Source organism: Benincasa hispida, chromosome 9 (genome assembly GCF_027475165.1).
Source record: "Benincasa hispida cultivar pf3 chromosome 9, pf3_genome.v1.1, whole genome shotgun sequence".
Lineage (NCBI taxonomy): Eukaryota > Viridiplantae > Streptophyta > Magnoliopsida > Cucurbitales > Cucurbitaceae > Benincasa > Benincasa hispida.
In genome coordinates, this window is record NC_143486.1 from 93,937,956 (window position 1) to 93,954,158 (window position 16,203).

At 28.6% G+C, this 16,203-nt stretch overlaps 1 protein-coding gene across 1 annotated transcript; it reads left to right on the forward strand.

Moving 5' to 3' along the window:
• The first annotated feature begins 231 nt into the window (after positions 1-231).
• On the forward strand, positions 232-5,009 carry DRP5A (Dynamin related protein 5A). Its single transcript, XM_039041211.2, has 8 exons — positions 232-702; positions 892-1,083; positions 1,184-1,390; positions 1,642-2,070; positions 2,835-3,062; positions 3,141-3,336; positions 3,594-4,275; positions 4,461-5,009. Exons 1-8 carry the CDS (start codon positions 283-285, stop codon positions 4,648-4,650), a joined length of 2,544 nt encoding a protein of 847 aa, XP_038897139.1. The 5' UTR covers positions 232-282; the 3' UTR covers positions 4,651-5,009.
• The last annotated feature ends 11,194 nt before the right edge of the window (positions 5,010-16,203 follow it).

Consider the following 16,203-nt stretch of genomic DNA (forward strand, 5'->3'; position numbering starts at 1 on the left):
ATATTAATGAAAAGGATATTTTTTATTTATTTTTTTTTGGTTTACGGGATATTTTAAAATTTTTAAAAATTTAAAGATATCTTTTACCAAAATAGATGAACTTAACCACCTCGATGAATATTTTAGTCTCCAATTAATTACCGACAATAAATTTAATATTGTTCTTCTCACAATATAATAACAACTCTTTTACCCAAATGCTATGAAAATAATGGAAAATAATGATGAAAATTTGGTGAGGCCCAAACTAAAACCAAGCCCAGCTTCCACCAGAACGTTAAAATGAAGTTCAAATTCAAATTCATCTTCTTCAGTCCGCTCCCCTTTCTCCTTTTCTTCTTCTTCTTCTTCCTCACCACTCCAATGGCTTCCTCCACTTCGTACTTCACTACGCCAACCAAAACCCCTTCAGAAAAGTCCACCAGGAAGGTTCAGAACTCCAGCCGTATGGACGCGTCCGACTCCAGATCCCGATTCGAAGCCTACAATCGTCTTCAGGCGGCGGCTGTTGCGTTTGGTGAGAAGCTTCCCATTCCTGAGATCGTTGCCTTGGGTGGTCAATCCGATGGAAAGAGCTCTCTCTTAGAAGCCCTACTTGGATTCCGCTTCAATGTCCGCGAAGTCGAAATGGGGACACGCAGGCCCTTGATCCTCCAAATGGTCCACGATCCGACTGCTCTCGAGCCCCGCTGCCGATTTCAGGTCCTCTTATGGTTGTATTTACTCAATCTTTATAGCTCCTTTTGGTATACTCGGGCCTTTTGTGTCTTCGAGGTGTCAAATTTATCTCGGGGGCTTTAGTTTCATCCTTCATGTTTGACCTCGTAGGAAATAATTCGAGTGAATTTCAATTATTTTGATGATGCAACTTGTTTGTTTATGGGAAAATAGGAGGAAGATTCTGAAGAATATGGAAGTCCTGTTGTTTTAGCATCTGCTATTGCAGACGTTATAAAGTCTCGAACTGAGGCACTGTTGAAGAAGACCAAAAGTGCAGTTTCTTCCAAGCCAATTGTGATGAGGGCAGAATATGCACATTGCCCCAATCTTACCATTATCGATACCCCTGGCTTTGTACTTAAGGTTTGGTACATAAATTATCAAGAACTACATGTTTGATTCGTTCAAATGGATGTCCTTATTATATACCGATTCCCAGTGATTGATTGGTCCTTTATGACAGGCAAGGAAGGGAGAGCCAGAGAACACTCCAGAAGAAATTCTTTCAATGGTGAAGTCCCTTGCAAGTCCTCCCCATCGTATCCTCTTGTTTCTTCAACAAAGTAGTGTAGAATGGTGTTCATCCTTGTGGCTGGATTCTATTCGTGAAATTGATCCAGCTTTCAGACGGACGATAGTTGTTGTCTCCAAATTTGATAATCGTCTGAAGGTACGAATCCACTGCACATATGTGAAACCCATTTTCTAAAAGAAATGTTAGATGGATATTTTACACCAGAAAGTTGCGTGAACTTAAGTCATTGAATCAAAATCGTTATGATCATTTTCATGCACTATTGAAGACTCGGATTTTGCTATTTCCGTGAAATCAAGAAACTCACTGGAACATGTACAGCAGGAATAGACTCGCTGACTTTATCATGTGGAAAAAAGTTTATGATATATTTCTTTCATGCTCAGGAATTTGGTGACAGATGGGAAGTGGATAAATATTTGAGTGCCAGTGGTTACCTTGGAGATAACACGCACCCATTTTTTGTGGCCCTGCCAAAGGATAGAAATACTGTTTCTAATGATGAATTTCGCCGACAAATATCTCAAGTGGATTCTGAAGTTCTTCGTCATCTACGTGATGGTGTCAAGGGAGGGTTTGATGAAGAGAAATATAGGTCTTACATTGGTTTTGGCTGCCTCAGGGAATATTTAGAATCTGAGCTTCAGAAGAGATACAAGGAAGCGGCTCCAGCAACTTTGGCTTTGTTAGAGCAACGTTGTGTCGAAGTTTCATCTGAACTATGTAGAATGGAGTCAAAAATACAAGCTACTTCAGATATTGCACATCTTAGGAGATCTGCTATGTTGTATACAGCTTCTATCAGCAATCATGTGGTGAGTAATTTCTTGACATTGACATTTGTGATTGTAGGTTTTCGTTAATATTTATTTATTGTTTGTAATTTTTTCTCTGGATTTTGGATTCGGAGCATCAACAATTTGAAGCTTCAAATGTGTGAATTATGTTAAAAACTGCTTCCACATTTCATATGCATCTGAGCTTCAAATTAAACATCCTTTTTTGCTTGAACTTTCTAGTTTCTACGCTGTAAATGAAATCTAATTTAATTCTACGTTGTGAATGAAATCTAATTTAATGAAATCTACGTTGTGAACAATCTAATTTAATTTAATTTAATCTAATTTAAGGACCCATGTGATAACAATTTGTTTTTGAAAATTATGTATGTTTCCTCACCAATTCTTTAGTATTTACTAACCATTTCTTAAAGAAACATTTGAATTCTTAGCTGAATTCCAAAAACAAGTTTGTAAAAACTACTCTTTTTTTTCAAAACTTGATTAGATTTTGAAAACAGGTTTAGAAGATGGATAACAAAGGAAAGAAACTCATATACTGAAGCAGTATTAATAAGTTAACTTATTAATACTTGAAGGCTTTGTTTCAAATGTTTTTACTCTTTGCCGTTTTGAGGGTGCCATGAAGTTATTTGCAGCTGTGATTGGACAAGTTGTTATATTTTATTTGAAGGCTTTGTTTCAAATGTTTTCACTCTTTCTTTCATATCATTCTCTCATTAACCGAGTTCACCTTTTAGACTAATAAAATAATGTATTTCTGTTTATCTATGGTAAAGAGCGCATTGATTGAAGGAGCTGCAGATCCTGCCCCAGAGCAATGGGGGAAAACTACTTCAGAGGAACAATCAGGAAGTGGTATTGGAAGTTGGCCTGGTGTTATATCAGAAGTCAAACCTGCCAACTCTAGCCTTCGGTTGTATGGTGGTGCTGCTTTTGAAAGAGTGATGTTTGAGTTTCGATGTGCTGCTTACTCCATCGAGTGCCCTTCAGTATCAAGGGAGAAGGCAAGAGTCACTCGTTCTTCGAATTTGATTAATTTTCAAATTAACTATTGCTTAAGCTCCTTTGCTTTTTGGAAACAGGTAGCAAACATATTACTTGCTCATGCTGGCAAACGTGGAGGCAGGGGATTGACTGAGGCTGCTGCAGAGATTGCTCGTGCTGCTGCACGATCATGGCTTGCTCCTCTTCTAGATACTGCTTGTGATCGTCTAGCTTTTGTATTGGAAAATCTTTTTGATCTTGCTCTGGAAAGAAATCGTGCCTATGAATCACAAAGTAAATAGACTTCTCCCAGTTTCCCTTCAATTATTCACTTTTCTTGGGGTTTTTCTTTTCTTTGCAACTTCTACATAACTTCATCTTCGACTCATCTATACTCACGAACGAACGAGAATAACTCAATAGTCATTCCAGGATCAGTCTTTTCATATTCATGGACGGGCGAGAATAACTCAATATTTGTTGGGTGGAAAAAATAACTTGCATTCTAGTTAATTTATGGTTAGTGCCTTATCAAAGATTTTGGTTTTCAGATGGGAAGAAGCATTGTAACATGGATGGCTACGTTGGTTTTCATGCTGCTTTAAGGCATGCGTACAATCGTTTTCTGAAGGATCTTGCTAAACAGTGCAAGCAACTACTTCGTCACCACCTCGATTCTGTTACAAGCCCATATTCACTTGTCTGCTATGAGAACGACTTTGAAGGAGGCTCTCTCTCAAATGCATCATCCTTTCAGAAATTCTATCGGGTTTCTGCAGGTTTGTTCTCGTTTGAATTGTCTGATTGTGGAGGAGTATCTCGCAATGAAACAATGAAGGATCAGGAGAACATACCTCCAGAAAAGAACATACAGCAGATAACACCAGGAAAAGGTACAGAATGTAGAGAAGCCCTTCGAGAATGCCAAATGACCGTTCCTGAGACTCCATCACCAGAACAACCTAATGATGTTGGGTATGGAGTAAAGAAGGAACTTGGAAATGGGATTGATATTGGAGTTCGGAAAAGGGTTTCAAGAGTCAGAAATTCTAGTCGGATAGGTGGTCAAGATGGTTGCGGAACTTTATTCAGTAATGGTGATGGAAGTTCAAGATGTAGCTCAGCTTACACAGAAATTTGCTCATCAGCAGCGCAACATTTTGCTCGGATTCGTGAAGTTCTCATTGAGCGAAGTGTGATGTCTACACTGAATTCTGGATTTTTAACACCGTGGTAAGTTACTATTATCACCCAAATTTGTTTAGAGTTGTTAAATGTTTATATAAATAGATATATTATATGACAATGGGGTAAAACAGAAATAATTTAATTTTCTTCAAGAGAGAAATCCACAAACATATTATTCAACTTTTGTTAGCAATTAATTATTGTTGCTCTTTATACATGCCTTTTTGCAGTCGAGAAAGACTTGTAGTGGCACTTTCTTTGGAATTATTTGCCGTGAATGACGAGAAGTTCACAGACATGTTCGTAGCTCCAGGTGCTATCGAGGTACTTCAGAATGAAAGACAGTCTCTCCAAAAGCGTCAAAAGACACTACAAACATGTCTGAACGAGTTCAAAACTGTAGCTCAATCACTTTGTTGATAGTTCAATGGAACTTCAATTCCAACTGCTATTCCTCAATTTCACTTCCAAGTACCACAATATTTCCGTCCTTGGCGGCATAACGCAATGTAAGTGTATCTTCATCTTGAGAAGGCAATCTCTCTAGAAGTGTCAGGAATATGGCAAGAATGTTTGGATGATTTTAAAAGTGCAGGTCAATCACTTTGTTGGCTCACTTTATCTGCATCAATTCTATAAACTCCCAGAGTTTTTTCGTAATTGAATTCTGCATATTGTGAGTGTATTCTTTCCCTGTGTAAGCTCATGTAGTTCTTCTCTATTTACATGTTATGTAAAACAGAAGCTACTTTCCTAATGTGAGCATTGAATTATTGCAATTGTTCTGTTATCTTTTTATTGTATTATAGAAGTCTAAAAGAGCAAATAAGATGGCTACCAAATATTGAAAACAAACAAAAGGGAGTTACTGATCTGTATTCCTCATCTTGTTGTACATTTATCAAACTGTAGGACCATGATATTTTTTAATTGCAGCACCATGTTACTGGCAGTATGTTAATGCCATCATCTGGGTACGGTCAATATGATTTTGCTGATTTTTTTCACAATCCCAACTAGAATTAGTTGAATAACTTTGATCATGTGCATGTGATTGCTTAAAGTTGAAAGTTGAAGGGGATGGAGTTCTTTAATTCTTCCAGTGAGAAAATTGATGGTCAGAGGCAGTTTTTGCTCATTAAATTTTTTGTAAAGCTTGTGGTCAGGAAGCTATGGTCTAGATGTTTAGTTGTCTTTGTAAATGCAGGTGGTTCAAGTTGCAAGTTTGTTCTTCCTCAATTATTAAGAAGGCTGAGCTGAACTTTCTCTTTCTCTATTATTTCTATGGTTCAAAATTCAAATACCAATTTGGTTTATGTATTTTGGATTTAATTCTATTTGTCCTTTTATTTTCAAATGTCTTATTTTAGCCTCCATATTTTCAATAAATCTTAATAATAGTCATTTTATATAGTTTATTTTGCTGACTTTTTTTTAAAAAAAATTTAATAAAAGCATATAGCATTTTCTTTATAAAATTTGAAAATGTATTCCTGTTTCTAGCAAGAAAATTATTATTATTATTTAACCAATTTTAATAAAGAAAAATAAATCTTTGAACGAATAAGTTTAAGATTTATTGAAAATATATGCGCTATGAGAAGTATAAGGATTGATTCGGACAATTTAAAAGTATAAAGACTAAAATAAAATGGAATCTAAAGTGGTCCAAAATTATATTTTAATTTATTTTTAATAATGGTTTTTTTTTTTTTTTTTTAGTTCTATGATTTTAGATGTTTAAGCTTTTATTAACTAGCCCATTTTCCTCACTTTTCAAGTCTCAACAAATTTATTTATTTATTTAGAAAATAAAACAGCTTTAAAATATTGTTTTTGGCTTTCAAAAATTTGGTTCGGAAAATAAAATTGTTTTCGAATGGTATGCTATAAAGGAAAGAAGATTGCAAGTTTAACAAAGAAGATTGTAAGTTTAACAAACTCAATTTTTTAAATAAAAAAATATAAAAAAAATTACTAAACCCAAATACTAAGGCCCATTTGATAACCATGTCGTTTTTTATTTTTAATTTTTTGAAAATTAAACTTATTTTCTTCTTATTTCTTACAATGATTGACATTTCTGTCAAGTACAATGATTACATTCTTAGTCAAATTTAAAAAAACAAAAACAAGAATTTAAAAGCTATTTATTTTAGTTCTCAGAATTTGACTTTGATTCTTTAAACAATTGGTATAAAAAAAATAGACACCAAGAGAAAAAACTTGGAGGTGAAAGTAGTGTTTATAGACTTAATTTTTTTTTTTAAAAAAAAAGTCAAATGATTACCAAACTGGGACCTAAGTTCTTCATATTGATTATTTAACAAAAAGTCAAATTTTCTTTAGACAAGAAAGACTCAAATCAATCTATAAAGTAGAATAGTGTCTATGAAACATCTAAAATAATGTGTCCATAATGAAAATAGTGAGCATAAACAAACGTCCAACTCATATTACTCTTTTTTTAATACAATATCATAGGTGTATGATAGAGATTCAAACTTTTAAATATGAGGAGGATATGGTTAATTTTTTAGAATTGAATTTCTTTTTAATAGATGGGAGGTGACATAAATCATTTATAATCAAACTTAATTTTTTTTTTTTTTTTAAAAAAAAAAAGCTAAATCACAAAGTAGTCTAAAAGAAAGTTTCCAAATCATCTATCAACATCTTTAAAGAATATGCTAAATTTTATTGGTATTGTTTTCAAATGTACAAGGATGCATTGAAAATGTCAAAAAATAGAAAAATGTTATTCAACCTCACATATACATATTATATATTGATGTAATTAAGAGGAGGAAAAAGAAGACAATAATGAAAAAGAAAATGAGAGAAAATATGGGTTGGCTTGGCCTAGAATAAAAGTCAAACACTATAATAATTTTCAAATGTTGTTCATATCAACAATCTATTTATAATCAATTAATACCAAAGATATATATTTTTTTATGATAGGTCTTTGAAGTTTTCATTTTTAGTGTAGCAATTGAATAGTACTTTCCAACAACAAATTGAACATGGATTAGGAACTAGTCCAAAACATCTTAATGTTTGCACTTTGCAAATTGATTTCAATTAGCATTATTGACCTTGTAGTTAATTACTTACCATATATCATTTGACATTAAATTGAGAGGTAACAAATTATTAAACTAAGATTGTTTTCAAATTAAGTCAGCCATGAAATTATGAGACCACTAACCATGGAAACTCTCTAAGCCAAGCATAATGAGAGGTGGGTAAAAAATCATATTTGAAATAATTGGGTTAAATTATAAGTTCACTTCTTGAATTTTTCATGTTTGTAGTATTTATGACTCATTTGAAAACTATTTGATTTTTTGTTTTTAGTTTTTGAAAATTAATCTTATAAATATCAATTCTTTCCACCTTCAATCTACTTTCTATCAATATTTTCGAAAATCAAGCCAAGTTTTGAAAACTATTAAAACTATTAAAAAATAGTTTTTAAAAAGTCTTGTTTTTGTTTTTGGAATTTTGACTAAGAAATCAGCTTGTTTACTTAAGAAAGATGAAAACCATGATAGGAAATTGAAAAAAAAATAAGCTCAAGTTTCAAAAATAAATAATAAATAATAAATAATCAAATGATTAGCTGAGCTTTAAAAAATGTTTAATATAATAAGTCCAAGGGTGTTGATTTTATTTTCAATAAGTCCAACCTTTGAAGTAGGTTCTCAAATTTGAAAAGATGCTTGAATTTTCAAATATACATAGTTCATTGACTCATTCTAATTGTTTTTAGTTCACAAATTTCTAGGCTTAAAATTGAAATTTTATAATTCTATTACAAATAAGATTCAATTTAATATACTAGAATAATTAACTTTTAAATTTTTAAATATTTTAATGGACCTATTAGATACACCAAAAACTTAATTTTATTAGATATATTTTAAGTTCAGAAAAACCTTATCAAACAAAAAATTGAAGAAGCAGAATCATATTGAACATACTTTTTAAAATTTAAGGGCATCTTTTAATAGATTTGAAAGATTTTTAAAATTTAGAAATTAAACTTGCAATTAACCAAATAATTTTATATTTGGTAAAAGGATGTATTAAAAAATAGATGTCCAAACTGAATTTTCAAAATATGTGTCTAATAATTTTTTTGTTGTTTCTTAAATAAACTTTTTACGTATATTATCATTAGATATTTATTTATTTATTCATTTATTTGATACATATAATTTGGATTGATGTATTAAAGAATAAGATGGAAAACGAAAATTATTACTTCAATTCATTTTTTAATAGATGAAAAGTACTGTCGTTCTTAGTAAAGTTGGTGATATTTTTATTAATGGGATTGGACATTCATGAATAACCCAATTAAAAAAATCAATACAAACCAATTACAACGGTTAAACGAACGTAATTCAATTAACATATAATATCAGATAATTTGTATATTAAATCTTCATCATTCTTGAATGCTAAAAAAAAATATAATCAATCACATTGCAAGCAATCACAAGTAGTTTCAATAAAATTTGGTAGACAAATATAACTCTAAAAGTCAACTTTATATTTGGTTCTTTTAATTATGAAAAAAATTATGAACTAATTTTATTATTTCATTTAATTTTCTTAGGAACATGAGAAGGTAATTAATTTATTTTAGATGATACGATGTTAAATTTACCTTCACTCGTTGGTTTAAGCTTTTGGATCAATTGGTAATTTAAGAGTTTGACTTAAAATTTTACAATGTTTTGTTGATGTATGCGAGACGAATAGTGAAATGAAATCTATTAAGTATCATAAAGCGAAGATGTAATCTATTGAGGAACATAATTTTTTGTAAGATAAATGGTTTATTTCTCTCGTTATCAATGTGTTGAAATAGAACTCCATATTAACAAAGAAGTTATTGGAACCCATGAATTCTACATGGATATTCGATTGAAGAATGATGAACTCAAAAAGACACTATCTTCCAAGGTGATTAGTGATATTTATCTTTTTCAACTAAGTTTTTTTTATAATTAATTTTAACTTAAAAGGAATATTTAATTAGTGTATATATGATGCAAAATTCACTTAAAAAAATAGGGATTTTAATAAAGGCATTTCTAGAAGCCCTCCACCCCCACAAAAAAACATATAATAAACAAATAATAATGAATTTGCATGATGAAAACCCTCTTTCAATCATCATAAGAAAACAACAAAAGAAAATGACCCAAAAAAAATTATAGAACTACATACCTAATTGGAGGACTATGTCAAATGCTTGAAAAGTACATGATATCTATTAATTTGGACTACTAAACAACATATATTTATGGTATATTATAAAGTTAATTTTGGTCTCCAATATCCAAATGGTAGGCACTACCACCAAAATGGACTTAAAGAAACTTATTATTCAACTTTGAATAATAATAATAAAAAAAAAAAAAAGAAGAAGAAGTAAATGGCTATAAAGTAGAAAGCCTAATTATTTCATTAAGTTTTTGGAGAATCTAATTTTAGTCACAATAATAATTTTATTAACACACATAATACTCTTGCTATTCACCAAAAGAGTAAGATTTTTTTTAAAAAAAAAAAAAAAAAACCATGCTTTGTCACATTTTAAGAGGATCAAATTAGTTATTATTTTTTTTTTCTAGAGTCAATTAGATTAAGCTTTTGGAAAGAAAAAAGATGGAAATTTGAATTAAGATGTTTGGGAGAATAAAGAGATGTCCATGTTTAGATTTGACATAAAATTGCACTTTAAGAATAAAAGATATAATATTTGGATGGTAAGGGTGAGATATATATATAAAATATCATTCTACTTTTTTTTTTTTTTTTAATTATTATTCTTATTAAATTACATTACATTATGTATATTTCAATATCGAATATAGATTTATAATAATGAAATTCAATCCATGATGACGTCAATAATATTGATTTTGTATGTTTCTTTTAGCAATGTCAAATTTGAAAGAATCTTAAAAACAATAAATTTTAAATATCATCATATTCGATGTTGATTGATGACCAAAATTTACCAAATCGACAATTAAATCAATAATCTATAAAAGAAAGGAGTTTAGAGGACCTTTGAAGTACATGGATTGATCTTGAGAAAAAGTAAGAGGGCTTATTTAAATGAAAATAAAATAATAAAATTGGTGGAGAAAATGGCATCAATTGACCTAACTATATATTCTCGGGGCAAAATTTCAGGAAGTGGGACCTCTTTTCAAGAGTCTGACTATCTAGAAGATGTCTAAGCTATTAGATTATGAGCAACTTTGTTTTCCTCTTAGAAATTTTACAGAAGGAAAAAACATGAATACCAGATGCAAAAGTTATGCAAAGGATCTTTGCAATTTTTAAATGGAGAAATGCGATGGACTCTTTTTGTTATATATACTTATTAATTAGCTTAATATTTTTAGAATATTATAATTGGGGTGGGAAGATGAGATTCGAACCACATATCTCTTGGTTGCTGTCACACTTTAGCTATTAATTAGGTCAAATTATATAATTTTTTAACAATATGTGAGGTGGAAGAATCAAACATCTGACCTCAAAGTCGATAGTATAAGCAATCTATTAAACTGTATAGTTTACTATTCTCTTGTTATTAGGCCAAACTTTGAAAGTTTAGAGAGCAGATTTATCATTGAGCATAGTTTGTTAGATAAGGCATTAACTACCATCTTCCAGGGCAATAATTTGATCTACCAACTTTGGAATTTTGAATTTAAAAAAAAAAAATCAAACTTGTAGTTTAACTAAATACTTTTCTTAAAAAGTGGTTAAGGTTCATATTTCAACCCTATAATTTGAAGTAATACTTTAAAAAAGTGTAGGTACGTGCTTTCAAAATAAAATAGTTAGCAATAACATATTTGAATGATTGTAATAATGATATACAAATTAAAGAGAGGGTAATCGTAAAATACTCGAAATCGTAGCGATTATGGACAATATATGATCCAACAAAGTCGATTTACAAGCTATAGAGAATCATCTTTTAATCGTGTATAAGAATATTTTGTTTGTAATTAAGACTCAAATTATCTTAATATAACTAAATATTAAATTTAATTATTTAGGCTCTGTTTAGTAATTAGTTAGTTTTTAGTTTTTATATTTTTAAAATTAAACATATTTCATTCACAATTCTTATAATGATTTGCATCTAAACAAAAGCTATTTTCTGAAAGATACTTTTTTTAGTTCTCAAATTTTGACTTAATTTTTTAAAACCATTAGTAAAGAGTAGATAACAGAAATTTGGAGGTGGAAGTAGTGTCCATAAACTTAACTTTAAAAAACATAAAGAAAAAACAAAAATGATTATCGAACGAATCTTAGTAATTCATTTCATGAAATAGCGTAAATTATAAAATAAAATAATTCACTGAAAATAAACAAGTAACTCTAAAATTAAATAAGTAATTAGAAAATGATTTTGGATAATACAAAGTTGTCGGAAACATTTGATTTTTGGTTTAATATATTTCTCAAGTCTATAAATTTTACAGGAGATATAAAAATCATTGTTTTAATATAGTTTTCCACTATTTATATATATATATATATAAACAGTGTTAAAATGTCATCAAATTAAACCATGCAAGTTGACTTTTATTTTTGATAAATTGTTTTAAGAAAAATACTTTTATTATATACATATAAGATTGAATTAGTTAAGGACTGAAATAAAAAAATTTAAAAAAAAAATGTAAATGCGTTTTTGAGTCACATTTCCATAAAAAGAAAAAAAAAGGACCATTTTTCCTATATGTAGTTTCAAATAAGTTTGTTTTTGACTAATGGTGTTTTTTTTCAAATACAATAATACTCTAATTTACCTCCAAATTAATAAGAGAAAAAACATAATAGGAAAAAAGTATACTTTATAAATTAAAAATAAATAGATTTAAAAAAAGTCTCAAGAAATTTTTGATAGGGAAACTTCCTTTGACTTTATATTTGAACGAAATTGGTTTCATATTCTTCCGGCCCATCTGTGTTATTTTTATTTTTCTTCTTTAAATTTTTTATTATAAATTTAAAAAACAGAAAATTAAAAATAGAAATCATTAATCACATGGACCTCAGATATTGATGGATTAAGACAAATTACAGTAATTATTGACTAACATGTATTAATATGCATAATTGATGATAGATTTAGATAATGATTAATGAAACTGCAATAATTATATTGGATTTATATTTTATAATAATTTATAATTATGTCGATATATATTATGTATTAAGCACTAAAAAATTTAGAATTTGTTTCGTAGAAAATTTAAAATTAAAAAATTAAAAAATTAAAAACAATGAAAACAAATAGCAAATTCAAAAATTAATTATTTAAACTATGTTTGATACTCTATACTTATAAATCATAAAACTATAAAACTAGTTATAATTATTCATTAATATTTAATCGATAATAAAATATTATAAATTTATTTATAAATATGTAGGTTTTAAAAAAATTTATAATTATTATAATAAAGTAAAAAAATTACCATCTAGTTAGAATAAGTTTAAAAACTACTTGATTACAATATAATTTTTTTTTCCTCAAACCATCTTGCTTTTATTTTAATATTCCATCCACCAATAAGATGCAAGATCCAATATTCCTATGAAAAAGAATTGAAAAGAATACTTTTGAGCACCCAAGAACCTGAGACATGCTTTATTGGAGTAAACTTTTTATTTATTTGTTTATGTGATTTAGAGGTATTAAATAATATTATATCTTATATGTAGGGATTTCAACTATATATATATATATATATATATATATATATATATAAATACATTGATTGGTAATGGTATTGGAAAAGATAATGAGTGTTTGTGGACCTTTGATGGTGCTTTTGAACACTGTGTGTGAATCAAATCATATAGATATTTGAGCTAACACAAATCCATCATTTTTGACCTTGTAGATTGTGTTATCATTTTAGGGTCCCCTCCACCATTTTCATTCTATAATCATATAATTTTTTAAACAGATTTGTTTTTTTTTTTAAATAAAAAAAAGATACAAATTCCACGATGATTAATACTTTTGAATGAAAAATACTTAAATGCATCTCAGATAGTACTTGTATTTGTATGGCCTACTAAAATTATCTAATCATAATCTGTTATGTGATAGATTCTCATTATTTATTCTTTTATATATTTTCTTGATTTTGTGTGTATGACAAGAGTGAAACCCATAAAGATGCATCTACTATGGTTACTATTATATTTAGAGTCTGTTTGGAATGACTTTTAAATGCTTAAAATATTTTCTTAAGCGAAGAAAATAAATGTAATTTTAAGCACTAGTCATTCCTAATGGATCTTTAGAGAAGTCAAATATTGATCTACTACTAGTATCCAAACATACTTGAGTGTTTATCGAACACTAGATATGATCAGAAGTAAGTGAAGATAATTATACAAAATTTTCAATATAATTAAGGATATCATTGAAATGACTACATAAGAGATATTTAAAGAGGTGTTTAATATTAAATTTAGAGAATCTTGATAAAGTAGGCTAAGGACTATGTCATAGACCATAAGATGGAAATGTCGTCTCATGATATGTACGGAAACTTATTGTTTGATGTAATTTTTAGAGAGAAGAAATAGATTTTCAAATGTGTAATTATTTGTTGGAGATTATTTATTTTCATAGTTCCATTTCTATTTATAGTTGAAGATTTGAACTTCTAACTTTGGGAGAAGACGTATATAATCCAAAAAGGAGTAACAATCTTTTTTTTTTTTTTTTCCAACCACCTTTTCAAATAAATTACCACATTTTGATATTTAAATGATTTCTATGTTTTGACTGTCAACACAAAACAATGCCCTCTCTCTCTTTTCAAATGCAAATGGAAGGGGGAGTGATTCCAAAAATGCCCTTTTTTATTTTTTATTTTGTGGTATTAAGAAATGAAAAACAAAACTTGGAGCCAGTCCACTAGCTAATGTGGATGTGGGAATAAACATATTCAGAAATTTGGATTTGACAATACTTAAATTTAGGGTATCTAAATGGGGTTTCAGCTTACTTATGCAAACACTTATTTTTAGAACAAGAACTTATTCATATTCAATACAGGGTGGAAAATATAATTTCACTTTTATTTCATAAATAAATTATATTATTTAACGGTTTAAATTCAAATCAAATCTATCTAAATGAAGTGACGTGTCAAATTTTCAAAAGCTAGAAAATTTAAAGTTAATTTATATTGTAATAATGATCTAGATTAAGATATACTTATTTAATTTGTTTAGAATAATATAACATTTTTTAGTTCCTTAATCAATTCAACTATACTTAATTTGATGATAATACTATTTTAGTTAATGATTAATTCATAACTTAGATTATACAATACTATTGTTATTGCTTGACATTAATGTTTATATATGCGTTTTGTACTTTATTTTTGGATCTCAAAGTCATCAAGGGTTAGGTTAAAAATGATGTCAGAGAGTCTTGCTTTGCTTCTAAGAAGCCTTCACTTTCACTTTGTCCACAAAATGTCAAAGTTTGACCCTTTTTTTATGGTCATTTTCTCAATTATCATATTCTAGATAAACCAAACCATCTCGTAATATTTATAGATAGATAGTGATCTCAGAAATAATAATAATAATAACAAATTTGAAAAACAATATCAAATTATTCATATGATATTGCAAAAATTATATATATACACCTGCATGTCGTTTAAATATAATTTTTGTCTAAAAAAGATGAAGAAAAATGATACTTATTGAGTATTCATGAGAGTCAACTCAATTCAACCATTTCTTAAGAAATTTTAAATAAACAAATCCTAAAAAGATTTTGTAGGAAAATAATTTTAAAATATTCAAAATAACTTTTGTCGGTTGAAAATTACTTCAAAATATGTTTTTATTAATTCAATATTAACTTAATGTGTGATTTTAAATCCTTAAACTTTATTTTCATATTAACAAAATTTATTTTCAATGCTTAAAAGTATTTTTTTTTTATGCTTTTGAACTTAATAAAAGTGACTTTAACCACGGTAAAATCACCTATCTAATTACCAATTTCAAAACTCAAATAAAAAAAATTTAAACTAAAAAGAATTCATAAAATTATTTTATTTTAAAAAGTTTGATTAAAAGTTTAAAATTTTATATAAATTTAAAATCAAGATTATTATGAAATGAGAATTTTAGATATAAAAATTTGGAAAATAGGATTTAAAAAAAAAAAAAAAAAAAAAAAAACCCAACGTATATGAGCATTTAATTGACGCGTGAAAGGCACGGCGTTAAAATGTCCAACGCCATGGGGCAGTCGGGCAGACACTCAGACAAACAAGTCCTACGGTCAGGTCAGGGCCTCTTAAGTCAAACCCAACTTTCCCTTTTTTTTTGTTCTTTTTTTTTTCCTTTTTACCAAACAATATTATTATTATTATTATTATTTTATGAATTTCAAAAATGAAAAATGGAAAATTCTTGGTTCCTTCTGTCTAACCAAATCAAACCAATGGTGGCATCCTCTTCTTCTCTACTTCTATGGATGGTTGGGCATTTTCTCACCAGTCACTCACCACTAACACTTCTCTTTTTATTTATTTTAAATCTCCTTCTATAAATTCTATTCTTTCTAAGTTGCTTGACAAACCAAAATAAATCAATAGTCCTCTAAAGGGAGATTCTTGTCTAAAGTTGTATTTCAAATTGTGTTATTTGGCAAATAAATCATGATTATTACTTCATTGCTTAAAACTTCTACTATTTGTTCTAATAAGAAGAGCCACGAAGTCATAATCCACTATTTATTGAATTATAATTTAGAGCTATAAAATTAATAAACCACTTGAAACGAAAAATTTAGAGTACATAAATAGTTTCTTCTTCTAAAACTTCAATCACAAACGCCAACATGGAAGAAGGAAACATTAACCA

Coding starts and splice junctions, on each gene's coding strand:
- DRP5A (XM_039041211.2), top strand. CDS start 283: ATGAAGTTCAAATTCAAATTCATCTTCTTCAGTCCGCTCCCCTTTCTC. Junction 3,337..3,593: donor TCGTGCCTATGAATCACAAA/GTAAATAGACTT, acceptor TTTGGTTTTCAG/ATGGGAAGAAGCATTGTAAC. Junction 4,276..4,460: donor TCTGGATTTTTAACACCGTG/GTAAGTTACTAT, acceptor GCCTTTTTGCAG/TCGAGAAAGACTTGTAGTGG.